The 17,909-nt window shown below is 37.0% G+C and overlaps 1 protein-coding gene across 1 annotated transcript in view; it reads left to right on the top strand.

The window, feature by feature from the left end:
• Positions 1-17,386, top strand: part of LOC140172060 (uncharacterized) — a 39,315-nt gene extending 21,929 nt beyond the window's left edge. Inside the window, exons 8-21 of the mRNA XM_072195411.1 lie at positions 29-130; positions 413-652; positions 1,372-1,485; positions 3,644-3,874; positions 4,217-4,321; positions 4,936-5,145; positions 6,653-6,757; positions 7,338-7,547; positions 9,660-9,761; positions 10,039-10,114; positions 11,526-11,599; positions 14,249-14,448; positions 14,968-15,002; positions 16,828-17,386. Of these exons, the coding sequence (XP_072051512.1) occupies positions 29-130; positions 413-652; positions 1,372-1,485; positions 3,644-3,874; positions 4,217-4,321; positions 4,936-5,145; positions 6,653-6,757; positions 7,338-7,547; positions 9,660-9,761; positions 10,039-10,114; positions 11,526-11,599; positions 14,249-14,448; positions 14,968-15,002; positions 16,828-16,843 (1,820 nt within the window). The 3' untranslated portion in view covers positions 16,844-17,386. The remainder of the gene's footprint in view (positions 1-28; positions 131-412; positions 653-1,371; positions 1,486-3,643; positions 3,875-4,216; positions 4,322-4,935; positions 5,146-6,652; positions 6,758-7,337; positions 7,548-9,659; positions 9,762-10,038; positions 10,115-11,525; positions 11,600-14,248; positions 14,449-14,967; positions 15,003-16,827) is intronic.
• The last annotated feature ends 523 nt before the right edge of the window (positions 17,387-17,909 follow it).

Raw genomic sequence — 17,909 nt, forward strand, 5'->3', positions numbered from 1 at the left:
ACCGTGTATATTGTTTCAATGCATATAGCTTCATTTCGGTTGGAGGTAAATGAGGTGGTCGTATATGAAGACAGCATAGTGAATGCCACAGTACATAGAGATGGATACCGGGGAAATACGGATACAATAAGTAAGAATACCAACGAACACATTCAACTAAGCTTTCTTTTGACGTACAAAGATAATGGAATTGACCATGTATATAGGTCAATGGATGCTAACTACATGTACATGTATTCCTATAAAACAAAGTAGTCTAAAGATAATAAATTCCACCATGTTATTCCGTGATCTGATTTCAATTATAACTGGTGATAGGAAGGCATAAGAACTCTGATTGTGAAATCAAGGCTATTTAGTAGTACCCTCCCGCACGATCTCTAGACATGTGCTATGTGTGCTTGTTTCGCAGAATGTACTATAACTGATGGCACAGCTACCTTAAATGAAGACTATACCAGTCTTTCTGAAATGACATTGACGTTTTTACCCGGTGAAGATAGAGTGGAGAAAGCCTTTGTGACCTTGGCAGATGAAGTGGAAGACGATATGGAGACATTTTCCGTTTCCATTGAAATTGATCCGTTATCGACCACGGCCTCAACAGCACTTCTGAGGAATCCTAATGAAGTTGAGATTTTTATTATAGAGCGTGAGTAAAGCAACAGTGTACATTTATTTAGTGGGTTACTCATCCTCTTTTCTTTCTTCCAAGTTCTCTCTTCTCCTTTTTTATACCCGCATGCAGAGCATGCAGGGTATCTTCCCATCCTGTGGTTTCTTCTCCTCCATCTCGTCCTTCTCCTCCCATTAAACACATCATTCTGTCAAGGCTAGCGCTAACACTACAAGGTGTTAAGTGTACCACATATGGGCCCTACTCTGTAGATGTGACTTTTGTCCATCTCGGCCCCAGAGGTCAAAGGTCACGGGCCCCAGGGGCCCAAATGTAAAAATATATTACTACTTCCGCTTGGCTGGTTTTCAATTCTTTCTCGACGTCTACTTACGAAAAACGCGGTTATCTACTAGCTTTCGTGCAGGCTGCTTATGCACAAAGCAGAATTCAGTGGCGGTGCCACGTGGGGGGCATGGGGCAAATACCCCCCCTGTTGCTCCCCAGTAAAACCCAAAATTACGAAAATTTCCACTTTTTACGGCATTTTTGGGCTAAATTTGTTGAATCCCCCTGAAATTCACTTTCCCCCCTAATGCTCCCCTCTGAAATTCATGGTGCCGCCACTGAACTATCCAGTTTACCAGGACTGACCCCGATAGAATCATTTGTTTTATTCCGTGTAGTAACTGGATAATTATACGAGATTATGCTTGCTGCGCTGTTTAAGATATTAAATTATATTTTTCACAAAGGTCCTGTATCAGAGTACGAATTCCAAACGAACCAAATTAGTGCTCAGGAAGACAATACAGCCGTAGAATTCATCATTAAACGAACAGGAGACACGAGCCAAGCTGGATACGTCCGTAAGTAGCCCATATTTATGACACCAACAACAGATTGACAAACAGATGTCATATCATTGATATGAGATTAACTGACATCCCTAGTAACATATCGAAATAATTCGATTGTAAGCCGTTTCACTATTCTCCGTCCCCCCATGTATGTCAAGCGCGACGAAGAAACATGGCAGATTCCGACAACCAAAATCAAGAACCGAGGATAAGGGCATTCACAAGACGATATTTCATATATACTGATGGGCTATTCCATTACCCCTGTGGAAGATTTTGGAAATATCTTCCACAGGGCGAAGACGGAGTTAGCACATAGGTATCTCTATTTAAGTTTCAGACATCCTCTGACATAGATTCAACCTGAATCGTCCACAGAGGGAGGGTGAGTTTCAAATGAAGCTGCCTTATGTGCTAATTCTATCTGACATTCATACTCCCTCTGTGGAACATATTTCCAAAATCTTCCACAGGGGTAGTGTGGATTTCAAGTAGAATAGCCCAAATAATGTTCTCTTGGGGTATGACAAAGGCAGGAGTAGTATATTTCGATATTTTGGAGCATTCCTATTTTAAGGCTATTAAGGAATCAGTCCGGTTACATGATCTTGACCTATTTTCCACAAACTAACTGTCTTAGAGTGAACATTTTAGTGACGGGAACTTCGTGAAAAAGGGGTCTTGAAGAATTGAACATACTTGCTACAGGGGTCTGATGAATTGTTAGAAATGTGCAATCCGAGAATCTTGAGCGCCGCATATACAGAAGGCACACTACTCAGTCAATACGGTGATTGACTCTCCCAGGCTCATTTCTAGGATGTGGCACAGACTTTAAACATTGTAGAAAATTTGCCCTTTATGTTTACATTCTGGCCTTAAGTTACATCATAACGCAGGAATAACGGCATTTTCCTCGTAATTGTTTTATTTTAAAAAATTTAAGATTTTGATTTTAGGTAAGAATCTTTCATTAATTGTTTTTTGTTCACTCTTTGCATTGATCAGTCGCAAACAGCCAGTCAATTGAGTCATAGGCAAAACCAGTCTTGATACGAGAGGGTAAAGCATTAGAATAATTATATTAATTTAAATATTACATGCACAAGTTTTGTTTAAACCAATGAGTGTTCCATTTGAAAACCACATCCCCACTGTGGAAAGTTTTGTCATTCCAACCAAATTCAACTGTTTATTTTATTCCATATGAGGACCTGAGCGCAAGAAGACCGTAAGTCCACTTGGCCCCTCAACATGTATACACTTAACTTACATATAGTTTCTTAGGGTTTTATAATGTTTAATACATGTTCCAGGGTGAAAACATCATGAAAGGTTGTGAAAGATTTGTTTTGGCCCCTGAACATGTATAAAACATTACCAAACTATACGAAACTATACGCAACTTTGGTGTATACATGATGAGGGGCCAAATGGACTTACGGTCTTCTTGCGCTCAGGGCTTCATATTCAGCCATAAAAAGTGGGAAAGGTGTGAAAGATTTTGGAATTCTAAACAAAATTGTCAAAGTTAGGCCACATTGGTCAAAATTCAACTGGATTAAATAAATTGCAACAATTTTCAGCTAGTATAAATTTCCAGCGGGAATATGTGCCTGGACACCTCGAATAAGCCGTAAAGCCCCCCTCTGGTCATTTTTACTTTTTTACATATTTGCAAAGAGCATGTTTCAGGAATTAAAATGACACCTCAATGAACTTCATATGACAATCAGAAGCGAAGTTATGGCTTGTTATAAGTTGTCATGAATCAAAACGCGAAACCGAGAAAAACGCGTTCAAAGTTAGGGAAGCATAATGACCATTCATCAGATGGGCCTCAGAAAAATGTAGATTATTTCATATTTCCACTTATTTCTTTAAAATAAAACTTTGTATGTGTTTAGAAGAAAGCTTAAACATTTCAAATCTGCAAAAATCTCAACTTCGCCAAAATACGAGATTTGCATATATTTTCACCTGTAGCTCGAAATGAAGTTTGCCGAGTTTACGGCTCATTCGCCGCGTCCAGCCACATATAAGGTGCAACTGGAATTGAGATGACAGTGAAATCTTTCACAGGGAGAGTGAATTTTAAATGGAATAGCCAAATATCTGTTAATCCAAAGTGCAACCATGAAGTCATTCTTTTTATTATCCCAAACAGATGTTTCAACAAAGCCTGTAACCGCCTCACCCGAGTTGGACTACGAAACAATTGATAATATACTAATTGGCTTCAATCCCCTGGAAACTGAAAAGTCTCTCGTATTGGATATTGTGCCTGATACTGAGCCTGAGTCGCCTGAAACCGTTATGATTTGCCTCAGCGACCCAGGACAGGGTGAGGCCATTGGACCTCTGAATTTTGTCGTCGTTACCATTTATGACGATGATGGTATGCTATATTGTTCTCCCTGCTCTTTACTCTTTGTTCTTGTTTATTAATTGATACATTTATTTTTATTTTTTTTATTTATTTATTTATTTATTTATTTATTTATTTATTTATTGATTGATTGATTGATTGATTGATTGATTGATTGATTGATTTTATTAAAAACGCAGAATCACTTTTAAAATTACTGAAACATCAGGGTTACAATGCAACTAAATGCAGTGCTGTACAATCCTATGCTAGATTCTGCATCATCATTATTGAGTCGCAGATAAAGTGATATGTTCACAATTTTACTGTACCATTTTAATGATTAATTTATTCATCATAATTATTTTTCAGTTGGATATTGCTTCGATGGAGATACGCATGTTGTTTCTGAGAATAATGGTTCACTATCGCTTCGTATAAAGAAAAACGGTCCTACTGACACCGCAACGACCATCAGTAAGAATATTTACATAATCTCTCATGGTATTTCCAAGTAATATGACTTGTATACCGTACCGACCGGGTCCGTATGACCGAACATATATTTTCATTTTAATTTTCAACCAAGAAACACGAAAAAAGTCCACCATTAGAAGTGCAAAAAAGGGCTAACAATGTTCGTAAAACACAAGTATTTAAAAAACGAAATTCTTTTTTCTTGTTTCATTTTTAATCAAGGAAAAAGAAAATGACTAACAAATTTTATGTTCCGGTTTTTTTTTTTCTCGAACAAAAGTATGATTATCTTTTTTTTCTTGTGCTCCATTTCCAACAAACAAAAAGAAAAGCGAGCGTTGTTAGCCCTTTCATGTTTTTTTAACCGAATCTTTGAATCAATAATCCTTTTTCATTTTCTGTTATATTTTTATACGTGTAATAGAAACACAAATATACTGCGACTTTTTCGCTTTTCGTGGTTGAAATGAAAATGAAAACGATTGCTCGGTCAATACACAAACCCGGTCGGTACGGTGTTCTATGTTTCTAATAGTAATATTGCATACCTTCAAACAGAAGATATATTGTATTGAACTCATCATACACTCCCGTTCATATTCTCTTATTTTCAGGTGTTCAACCCGTCGACCAAACTGCATTTATTGGGTCCGATTATGCTATATCTCCCACAGATGTTTTATTCCGAATGGGAGTGGACACTATTCAAGTAGACATAGACATTATCAACGATGGCAAAATGGAACCGTTGGAAACATTCCATCTTCAGCTCATTTCTGGTGGTAATGTTGTCTGTACGGCAGTGGTGTGGATTCGTGATGCTGGTGAGCTCATGTTACATCAATTTTGTAGTCTTTGCCTGGTAATTTTAATTTGCCTGCAACTAATTGCCAGCTCACGAATACGGCAATTCATAATGTTTTAATACTAGTATAGTGTTGTTGTTATTGTTGTTGTTGCTGCTGCTGTTATTGTTGCTATTGTTGTTTTGCTTTTGTTAAATTAAAGCCATAATGTGTGATTTGCTTCACAGAGACGCCCTCAATTTTACTGGGATTTCTACTTTTTACATAATTATAATGCCCAGTGATGTACTAAAATACCACGTAAAAGAAGTGCTTTAATAACAGTAAAATTTAACTTTTTATATTAAAACCGGGTCGACCCGGTTTTATTCAGAGTTCATCGATCGACTGCTTGTTAACATCTCCCGTGGATGTCAGTTTATGTGTACGCACGTCGAGCGCGATGCTCTGTGTAGTATAAAATCGAGCGCGATGCTCTGTGTAGTATAAAATGTTACGATCGGCGAGCGTAGTACACGCATTGTAGGCGCTGGAATGAAATCACAATTTTCTTTGTTATACCTCATTTGTTTGGCTCGAAATTAAAAGGGGATAATGTGATCAATGAAAACAAATAGGAATCTATTCTTTATTCAAATCACACATTATTGCTTTAATTTGCAGGCCCATATTAGTCCTGGTAATATATTGTTGTTTTGAGGAAGTGAGAATACTGGGAGGACCTGCTATACGCTGGCGAAGTTACGTAATAATCGGATTAACTACCATAGCAATAGGTGAAAACAATTTTTGAATATACCGCGCTGCACTTATACTTTCACGCGGTACCTCTGCATTGAACCATATCATGCTAATCACTTGCACCTGTAAGATTAGTATCTTTGAAAAGACCAGTATTGTGTTCAATCTATGATTGCAGACATACACAGGTGATTATTTCAATCTGCTTGTAGTGCAGCGCGATATGTCAAAATTGTTTTCACCTATTGCTATGGTAGTTAATCGGATTTATTACGTAACTTCGCCAGCGTATAGACTCATGCTGAAAGGCCTCGACTCGCTGTCTCATTATGCCACAATCATGACAATTGAATGGACCATTTTAGCACTTTTTATACATTTTGTACCCAGCGAAAAATATCATAGAACAATGGAACTCAAGTGTTTTAATGTTAGCTGTAAATATAGTCTCGCGGGAGCATCTGTTTAGTCTTCTTTATCAGTCGTTTATTGTTAAAACTTGCTGATCACGGCTACCGCGTGACTCTATTCGCTACTTGCACGGTTCCGCCATTATGCACTATGTGCGGGGAGAGCCTCGAACTGGCAGCATACATGAATGGGAATTGAACTAGTCATAACGTTCTGTGTAAGGTTACATAATTCTTCCTTTCATGTATGCTGCCAGTTCGAGGCTCTCCCCGCACATAGTGCATAATGGCGGAACCGTGCAAGTAGCGAATATGTTCAAAATGTTAACTGTACCATTTTAATGATTAATTTATGAATCATAATTATTTTACAGTTGGATATTGCTTCGATGGAGATACGCATGTTGTTTCTGAGAATGATGGTTCACTTTCGCTACGTATAAAGAAACACGGTCCTACTGACACCGCAACAACCATCAGTAAGAATATTTACATAATATCTCTCATGGTATTTCCAAGTAATATGACTTGTATACCGTACCGACCGGGTCCGTGTATATGACCGAACATTTGTTTACATTTTAATTTTCAACCAAGAAACACGAAAAAAGCCCAATTTTTTAAAGCGAAATTCGTTTTTCTTATTTCATTTTTAATTAAGGCAAAAAATGGCTGACAAATTTTACGTTCTGTTTTTTTTTTCTGGAACAAAAGTATGATTATCTTTTTTTTCCTTGTGCTCCATTTCCAACAAACAAAAAAGAAAAGCGAACGTTGTTAGCCCTTTCATGTTTTTTTAAACCGAATCTTTAAATCAATAAACCTTTTTCGTTTTCTGTTATATATATTTTTATACGTGTAATAGAAACACAAATATACTGCGCCTTTTTCGCTTTTCGTGCCGGTTGAAAATGGAAATGAAAACGATTGCTCGGTCATATACACGAACTCGGTTGGTACGGTATAATATGTTTCTAATATTGCATACCTTCAAACAGAAGATATACGGTATTGCATTTAACTCATCATGCACTTCCGTTCATATTCTTTAATTTTCAGGTGTTCAACCCGTCGACCAAACTGCATTTATTGGGTCCGATTATGCTATATCTCCCACAGATGTTTTATTCCGAAGGGGAGTGGACACTATTCAAGTAGACATAGACATTATCAACGATGGCAAAATGGAACCGTTGGAAACATTCCATCTTCAGCTCATTTCTGGTGGTAATGTTGTCTGTACGGCAGTGGTGTGGATTCGTGATGCTGGTGAGCTCATGTTACATCAATTTTGTAGTCTGTGCCTGGTAATTTTAATTTGCCTAGTGCAGCTAATTGCCAGCTCACGAATACGGCAATTCATAATGTTTCAATACTAGTAGTGTTGTTGTTATTGTTGTTGTTGCTGCTGCTGTTATTGTTGCTATTGTTGTTTTGCTTTTGTTAAATTAAAGCCATGTGTGATTTGCTTCACAGCGACGCTCTCAATTTTACTCGGATTTATACTTTTTGCCCGGGGGGGGGGGGCACTTCCATGACAGATATGCATCATGTGCCTCGGGATAGACCCCCTTTTTCAAACCGGCTTGTACCCAATGACCCCCTTTTTTGTGTTAGGGTCCTACCTATTACCCAATGACCCCCTTAAAAAAAATTCATGTACTCAATGACCCCCTTTTTCTATTTCCTGCTATACCCAATGACCCCCCTTTTAATTCCCAAATTTAGGTGGTATTTGTGTTCTCCTCCAGAAATAATGATATTGTTCACATTTCCAAGGTGGCCAAGTTGTTTTTACGCAGTTTGGCACTCATTTATGTGTACTTTATGATACTCTTTTGGCAATCCTGTACTCAATGACTCCCATTTTACCTTTTGTCACCCCAATGACCATCCTTTTTTCAAAGTTTCATACCGAATGACCCCATTTTTTTTCAGGTTGTGTACTGAATGACCCCATATTTTTGTAATTGGACATTTGACCTGAATGCCCCCTACTTTTAACATGGCCGAGGCACATCCCTGCCATTTCACATAGGGAGTGCCCCCCGGGCTTTTTGCATAATTATAATGCCCAGTGATGTACTAAAATACCACGTAAAAGAAGTGTTATATTAAAACCGGGTCGACCGGTTTTATTCAGAGTTCATCGATCGACTGCTTGTTAACATCTCCCGTGGATGTCAGCTTATGTGTACACATGTCGAGCGCGATGCTCTGTGTAGTATAAAATGTTACGATCGGCGAGCGTGGTAGTACACGCATTGTAGGCGCTGGAATGAAACTTTTTCTTCGTTATACCTCATTTGTTTGGCTCGAAATTAAAAGGGGATAATGTGATCAAGGAAAACAAATAGGAATCTATTCTTTATTCAAATCACACATTATTGCTTTAATTTGCAGTCCCATATTAGCCCTGATAATATATTGTTGTTTTGAGGAAGTGAGAATGCTGGGAGGACCTGCTATAGACTCATGCTGAAAGGCCTCGCTGTCTCATTATGCCACAATCATGAATGGAAAAATTTAGCACTTTTTTTTCTAATGTTTTATAACTATTCCAGATACTTGTGATGGTCTTTGCCTGAATGGAGGCGTATGTAACTCTGACAACTCTTGCACTTGTCTTGATGGATTTACTGGATTTAGATGTGAAACACAACAAGATAAAAATAATAATATCGCGTCTAAAATTGTTTACCGCGTGAAGATGGAGATTAGACAGTGATCAGTAAGCAAAAAGTATATTTCTGGCTGAATGAAACCGTTTTTTAAAATATTATTCTTTCAAATTTTTTCAATTTTGATGAATTTTTGAACATTTTGTATTAACCTTTATATTTGGACCCAAAAATTTTCACAGTCTCACGGAAAGATCCCCCTCACCAAAAGACCCCTAGTTTCGAAATGCTGTCCGCACATCTCCGTGACTTGCAAAGTCGAGTAAGGGGCATGTTTTTATCTTGTAGGAAGGAAGGAAGGCATGTGGCCACATTTTTAGATTTTACTAAGACATTTGCAAGCGAAGCGCGCGGAAAATGTCAATTTTAGACTGTTTTAGCCCAAATTGAAGCTGAATTTTGCTATATAATAGGCCAGTGCGCTCGAAGCGCGCAAAATTTTGCAATTTTGTACCCTATTTTGGCCCAAAACATGGTGTATTTCGGCTAAAATGGAAGATGCACACTGCACAGGGGAATTTGCCCCCAAAATGTGGGGGCCCAGGGCCCGGCCCATCTGACCCTATGGTAAATCCGGCCCTGCCCGGGGTCGTCACCTCGTCTCATTGCTAACAGTTATACAAATATCAATCTTTCAGTGCATCATGTTATCATAATTCTTCGTCATAATTATTTATTTTCATCAATTATTTCATTTCAGATCGTCCATGTAATCTTGAATGTTTGAATGGTGGGATATGCTCAGGACCACCCGAGACATGTGTCTGCCAACCAGGGTTTATAGGTGACCGATGTGAAATAGGTAGGTTATGAACTACATCAATTAATATTTTACTGAAAAGACTCCCATTCACAAATAAATTATCAGAGAGTACTTTGTAGATAAAGCTACAAGCTAAAGTTCAGCATATTATTTATTTATTTATTTATTTATTTATTTATTTAATTATTTATTTATTTATTTATTTATTTATTTATTGATTGATTGATTGATTGACTGATTTATATATATATTTATTTAGTTTATTTATTTACTTTTATATATTTATTTACTCTCTTTTCAAACTTTGCATCTGTAGACCCTTGTCCAGATAATTACTGTCAAAATGGAGGGACGTGTTTTGTTGAAGACGACGGGAATCTGGGAACCTGTTTGTAAGTCATTATCATTGATTAGATTTTTTGATTGTCAAATCCAAAAATACTAACTAGTTTTAGACTTTCGCCATCTTGACTGATGGCTTCTTCAGAATGACCATTGGGATCTACTTTTCCTGCGGGATTGGCCGCAGCTTCCGGCGATTTTCGCAACCCTCGGTGGCTTAGTTCTTACTAGTGGATCGTATACATGGTCTAGAGAGTAACTCCCGATGTCCCTGTTGACTGTTTGCCCCCACCCCGCCTAATCCAAATTACTTCTCTAATCAGTCTTGAGGGTTGCGAAAATCGCCGGAAGCGGCGGCCAATCCCGCAGGAAAAGTGGATCACAGTGATCATGCTGAAGAAGCCATTCAGCCAAGATGGCAAAAGTCTAAAACTAGTGATGACTTTTGGACTTGACAATCAAAAAATTTAATCAAGTTTATATTCTACAAATGCATCTATTTCAAGGATTATCATGTTTGTTGTCATTTCCTGTTTGTTTTAGCGTCCTCCTTCCTCCTTTGACCTCCTACCCTCTTTCTCCTTCATAATCAAGTCGCCGTCGTCGCAGTTATATCATCATACCCCCCCCCTCCTACCGTCTTAACCATTTTTATATCCTGCTTCTCCTCCTATTCCTCGGCTCTCCATCATCATTATCTTCTTCTTCGTCGTCGTCGTCGTCGTCGTCGTCGTCGTCGTCGTCGTCGTCGTCGTCGTCCTCCTCCTCCTCCTCCTCCTCCTCCTCCTCCTCCTACTCCTCCTCATCATCATCATCATCCTTATCATCCTCATTTTCATTGTCATCGTTTCCATCACTGTCATAGTTATCACCATCATCGTCATCGTCGTTTTCGTCATCATCAACATCATCATCATCGTCATCATCATTTTGATCACCGTTATCATCATCACCAATCGACTTCTGCAGATCATAACGATAAGCTATGTTTAACAATTCAATAAATGCGCCTAGGAGTAAAATTTCATACAACAGATACGAAAAGTACTCCGTTTTCAATTTAACAAATGGTCTCAAATTGTTTGTCAAGTAAAATGAAGTCAAATAAGGAATAAGTTCTCACCATCTAGAATGTTGTTTTCTAGAGTGTTGTTAGAAACATCGCAAAATAAGCTCTATAGACTGCAATGGGGTTGGCCTTATTGTCGGATATTGGCAATAACAATTTTGGTATGAAATTTGACCCCTATTGACCCCATGATGGGACATTTTTTAATTTCCCAACATAGCTTATCGTTTTTACACATTATTTCTGATGTAGAGACATCGATTAGAAGTTGATTTCGAACATATCCAAGGGCACACGATAGCCCCTTCTTTCGGCGCAACTATATAGGCCTACTTTATATGACATTACTTTTGATATCAAAGCTATTATGACCGTTTTCTTTGTTTTCATAGTTGTGAAGATGGATATACAGGAGCCAATTGCGAAACAGCTGAACCACGAGAACCATTAGCAATAGAAAGTGAAGGTAAGACATACTGCGGTTACTGTCCGTTTTCCTATACACAATACACAGTGCTCTTTCCCATTGACGCGTGACCTCTACAAATAGCCCTACGTTAAAAGTATGGGGATATGACTAGTTAACGTCGCTGTGTGAAAAATAACCGGCCAATATTAAAAGTACTCTTCTAAAGTTCTAGAAAATATAGTTTTTAACATGTCCTAAATTTTTAGCTAATTTAGATGTTTGGAAATATTCGTACTTTGGTGTTTTAGTTAATGTTATAGGTAAGAGTACATTGCCTAGTTAACGTCGCTGTGTGAAAAATAACCGGCCAATATTAAAAGTACTCTTCTAAAATTCTAGACAATATAGTTTTGTAACATGTCCTAAATTTTTAGCTAATTTAGGTGTTTGGAGAGGGTCGCACTTTTGTGTTTTAGGAAGGATATGTAAACGACAGATAACACCAAAAATATGAAGAAATTATTTCCAAACCGTCAACAATCATTATGTTGTTGCTCATTTTCAAGAATGCTGGTTTACAAAAAGCACGCCATTGTCTCATTTCGTGAACAAAGGTACACATACCATTGTTTCCTTACGTTTCCTTTATAATCGGTTACCCAACTGAAGCTATAATACCAGCTTTATTGCGATATCGCACATGAAAACAGACACTTGTGCACAACCAGAGAAGATCCGATTTAATCAGTTGAGCTGTTTCAATGAGTGTTATCTTGGTTTAATAGCTTTTAATGGGGTTAAGTCCTGCAAAGGTCGAGATGAATTCTACTGTAGACATGACTGCATCATGATTGCTTCGGCTATGAAAGGAGTATTTCGTGTTGTCAGTAGTTAGTTATCCATGAAAAAAGCTTATTCCTAAAATTTCGGTTGATTCCGATTTTGCGTTTACGAGTTATACATGATTACGTGTATTACCATGATTACACTGCTCCATCATGTCCATAGGCCATTGTTGTAATTTCGTTTCGTTTTACCAGACCGTAATTCAAATTTGGCGATATTTTTGCTAAACAAATTAATCTGCAAGATTTTTTTTACATAAACATTATGTATCCAGAGGTTTCCAGTGGTATTAAAATACTTTGGTAGAGTTGGTGATTAATTAAATTCAGAAGGCAGCAGAAGACACTAGTACTGCCATGTATAGTCTGACGTCAAAACTTAACTTTCAAGCTTCATGCTGGTCATTGTATTTATTTGGAAAGACAAAGCACGTTAGGAGTCCTCTTTATGGCAACCTAGTCATTTTCTAGAAACAAGGTGAACGTTTCAGTTTTTAAAACATGATGCAGTCATGTCTACAGTAGAATTCATCTCGACCTTTGCAGGACTTAAACCCCATTAAAAGCTATTAAACCAAGATAACACTCATTGAAGCAGCTCAACTGATTAAATCAGATCTTCTCTGGTTGTGCACAAGCGTCTGTTTTACATGTGCGACATCGCAATAAAGCTGGTATTATAGCTTCAGTTGGGTAACCGATTATAAAGGAAAGGAAAGGAAACAATGGTATGTGTACCTTTGTTCACGAAATGAGACAATGACCTGCTTTTTGTTAACCAGCATTCTTCAAAATGAGCAACATAATGATTGTTGACTTAACACGGTTTGGAAATAATTTCTTCATATTTTTGGTGTTACCTGTCGTTTACATATCCTTCCTAAAACACAAAAGTGCGACCCTCTCCAAACATCTAAATTAGCTAAAAATTTAGAACATGTTACAAAACTATATTTTCTAGAACCTATTTAGAATAGTTTAAATGTAGCTTGTACCGTTTTTTGTGGCATCCTTCAGAACGGAGCGGTCCGTTACCAATATAGCTCAATATTTTCGGTCAAATCTCCATTCAATTAACACGGGGAGTTGGCTAGCTATGAGCTAGCTATGCTTTGCCCTCACTCATATTTTTACAAAAGTGCGACCATTTCTGAACATCTAACCTAGCTGTAATTTTAGGTCATGTTAGAGAAACATATTTGCTAGAAGTTTGGAGAATAAATTAAATATTGGCTGGTTATTTTTCACACAGTGATGTTAACTAGGCAAGTGTCCATTCTTCCAACATACATCATTTGTAGAGGTCACGCGTCAATGGTGAGAGCACTGTGTATTGTGTATAGGAAAACGGACAGTAACTGTAGTATGACTGTAAATGCTTTATTTAATCAGTGACTTGGTGGGAAGAAATGAAGCAAAAAGTATTGAATGTTTTTTTTTATGAACCATTATAAATTTATAATAGAGGCTGTATCAAAATGATTGGTACCCATCTGTTTTGATGGTTATTGAAAACCCTGCTTTTTGAAATGACCAGAATGTATAACTTCTTGCAAGTTATCCATTAGTTCCTGTGGTTTAGAGAAAAATGAATTGTGCACATTTCAAATCACATTATTTAGTATTATTGCATATCGATTCGCGTGTAACACCTTTATTTTGACAAACTAAAAATATTGTCACGTGTTCCTATGTAATAGCATGGTAATATTCGTATTGCGCGGACTTGGATGTCGACCTTTTCCCATGATACATCACGATTACATCGCAAACCTAATTAAAAACCTGTATGAAGTCCTGTATGATTTTAGAATAGTATTCAGATTCTAATATGTTGACAATAACATCGTTTTTGCCATAGGTTTGTCTACTGGTGGCATTTTTGGTATAATTCTCGGCGCGCTTGGAATTATAGTAATGATTGGAATTGCTGTCCTTGTGTTCACTTGGCTCAGACTAAGGCTTCGTCCTCAAAAAACTGAACCAGTTGTTTTAAATGCAATTGATGAACCCAATCAGGCACCAAGCTTTGGATATCCAAATTCACAAAATTGGAGTCTGGTAAGATATATATTTTTCCGATGAATATTTAATATTACTGAGTGGTGTCGATCTTATCTTGTGTCTGTGTGTCCTGTCTCTCTTGCTGTCCGTTTGTCTCCCCCCGGAGGGGGTTCTCCCTGGTTGAAGTTGTACGGGGATGTGCCACGGTTTTGGGGTACCTTTTCAGCAATTTTGGTATATCGATGGGTGGGTTTTCAGTGGAGACCAATGCGCCCAATTCGACGCATTTGGGCAAAAATGCCCCTAAAAACTTTTGGGTGCTTTTTTGGTGTATTTTGTGAAAAATTGGTACATGCATACTGATGGGTGGCAAAAACAGCAAAAAGTAGACATAGAGAAAGTCAGCATCCAAAAATCTGGGTGGCACATCCCCGTAATTTTTTTTCGAATAACCCCCCCAATCTCCCGCTCTCCCCCCCCCATCTCTCTCTCTCTCCCCTCTCTCTCTCCAGTCTCTCTCTTTTCATTCTCACTAAACTTGTACCTTTTTTTTTATTTCTGTTATCAATATCTTAGGTACCAGGACCTTACACGTCCATGTACAGGTCGGGGTAAGTAAATTGTGTTTGTTATATATAAACCAGCTTCTTTACCAGTAATGTTTTCTCCTTTTTCTTCTTCTATTTTTTCTTCATCTTCTTCTGCTGACTGTCCTTGCACATGTTAATCTTCTTGTTCATAGTCTTCATCTACGAATGTTGTCCTTTTCTGCTGTACTTTATCTCCACCTCTTGATTTTGTTTGTTCACGGCAGTGAACATTTCCCCCATTTGAACATACTGCAGTTACTGTCCGTTTTCCTATACACAATACACAGTGCTCTTACCATTGACGCGTGACCTCTACAAATAGCGTACGTTAGAAGTATGGGGATTTGTCTAGTTAACGTCGCTTTGTGAAAAATAACCGGGCAATATTAAAAGTACTCTTCTAAAATTCTAGAAAATATAGTTTTGTAACATGTCCTAAATTTTTAGCTAATTTAGATGTTTGGAAATATTCGTACTTTGGTGTTTTAGTGTATGTTATAGGTAATAGTACATTTCCTAGTTAACGTCGCTGTGTGAAAAATAACCGGCCAATATTAAAAGTACTCTTCTAAAATTCTAGAAAATATAGTTTTGTAACATGTCCTAAATTTTTAGCTAATTTAGATGTTTGGAAATATGCGTACTTTGGTGTTTTAGGAAGGATATGTAAACGACAGATAACACCAAAAAATATGAAGAAATTATTTCCAAACCGTGTTAAGTCAACAATCATTATGTTGCTCATTTTCAAGAATGCTGGTTAACAAAAAGCAGACCATTGTCTCATTTCGTGAACAAAGGTCCACATACCATTGTTTCCTTGCGTTTCCTTTATAATCGGTTACCCAACTGAAGCTATAATACCAGCTCATTGCGATACCGCACATATAAAACAGACACATGTGCACAACCAAAGAAGATCTGATTTAATCAGTTGAGCTGTTTTCAATGAGTGTTATCTTGGTTTAATAGCTTTTAATGGTGTTTAAGTCCTGCAAAGTTCGTGGTGAATTCTACTGTAGACATGACTGCATCATGACCCATATCTCATATGCACAGTTTATCCCTTACATACACTGTGTCTTGAATAACTATTGTACCCCATCAACCCTATGATTATGAGGCTAGGAAATAATTCCTAATGCCTCATACCCAGGTTTGTATCCCTTTATCTAATCCGGCCCCACATGACAAGGAATTTTTAGCACATCTTTTCTGGTATTGAGACAATGGCAGCGATGACTATTTTTTTGCCTTTTTTCTAAGCATGTTTACTATTGGATTGAGCCATCACATGATTATAATAGGCTTTACTGATTGGTGGGTAAGGTCAATGCTATTGTTTATTTTGTGATAAGGCTGAGCATATTACTGCATAATAATACACTGCTATTTTGATACAGGCGATTTACTCAATTCCTTCCAACTGACAAAACTTAATTCCTGTTATCTACCCAGTAATGTTTGCTTATCTTAATTGATCCCAAATAAGTATTGGGCCAAGGTTATTATCTGCATGGTATATTAATTGAATTTCAATAAGCCTATAAGTTTCTTGCTGGATGGAGAGTTATATAGCCAGAGTCAGGATGTAGGAGTCATTATGCCTCAAATCACTAATTTATTGTAAGATCAGTGCAGAGTAGGTTAGATATGAAAATGGAAGAACAAATTTCTGTAAACCTGATCCGTGAACTGTGTCTTTTTCAATGTATACCCAATTTTGCAACATAAACAGTTACTGAATTTCTTCCATTATTTCCGCAATTATAATTTGTGTAACATGAACAGCATGAATGGTTATAAGAAACTTATATTTTGTTTATTGCTATATGTTTTGTTTCAGAGGAACGTTATATTGAAATGAAACATCTACGAGCATTCAACCACTGAACTGCACGCATATATGTCAGCGGCAAAGCCTTGTTTTATTTCTGCCTATTCCGTGAGTGATCCCAGCGAAGGTGTAAAAATTAAATTGTTTATAAACTTCTTAAAGTAAAGGATAAGTCATTAAAATTGTCATTTTTCAGATGATATATTTGGCAAGAATACACGGCTTTCGGCCTTACACCTGCATGCTATGTTAGCACATTCTATGATACTAACAAAGGTACCAAAATCTGAATTTTGATGATTTTTTAAAATTATCCGGATGGGAAAAAATCACTGAACAGCCAGTAAAGTGGTATTTTAGTTATAGTTTTGGTATAATAATTAATATTGTATCCTGCCTAGGTTTGTTATGTAGATTATATATACGTTGATGTGATCATTTATTGATTTTTCTAACAAAACCCGGGAACAAAATATTGTACAATGTTCAATTCTAGGCCTGAAATAGCAACAGCTATCGCACTTATAAACTGCATATAGACTATATACATATATATATATATATATATATATATATATGAAGAGCTTTGTTGCAAAACCCCTTACATCCACTTTTGACTTTTTGAGAAAAACAGCTTTTTTTAATTGTGCAAGTATTACTTGTTCGATTTGATTCAATTTGGGGTTGGATAAAGTGTTGATGAATAGAAACTAAAAGAATAGGTTTGGTACAATTTTCAAGCCTTCCTATTTATTTTATTATTTCTTTCATATCGCACCTTTTGTGGATGTAAGGGGTTTTGCAACAAAATAAATTTACCCCTTTTCTAGAAACCACCTTTGCAATCAAATTTGAGCCCATTTGTTTGCACTACAATTTGTAACTTGACTAATGCTTTGAAAATCAAAAAGAAAAATTGAAATATCTCATTTACTTTTTTAATTATGAATTTTTAATTAAATTCGGGAAAATGGCATTTTTTGGGTATTTCCGAAGCTACACCTTTTGTTAATTAAAATGATTTTTTCAAACATAGTGACCCAAAAACAGTTCCTTTTGGTTTTAATAGGAAAAGAATATCACAGGCTACC

This window comes from Amphiura filiformis, chromosome 2, assembly GCF_039555335.1.
Source record: "Amphiura filiformis chromosome 2, Afil_fr2py, whole genome shotgun sequence".
Lineage (NCBI taxonomy): Eukaryota > Metazoa > Echinodermata > Ophiuroidea > Amphilepidida > Amphiuridae > Amphiura > Amphiura filiformis.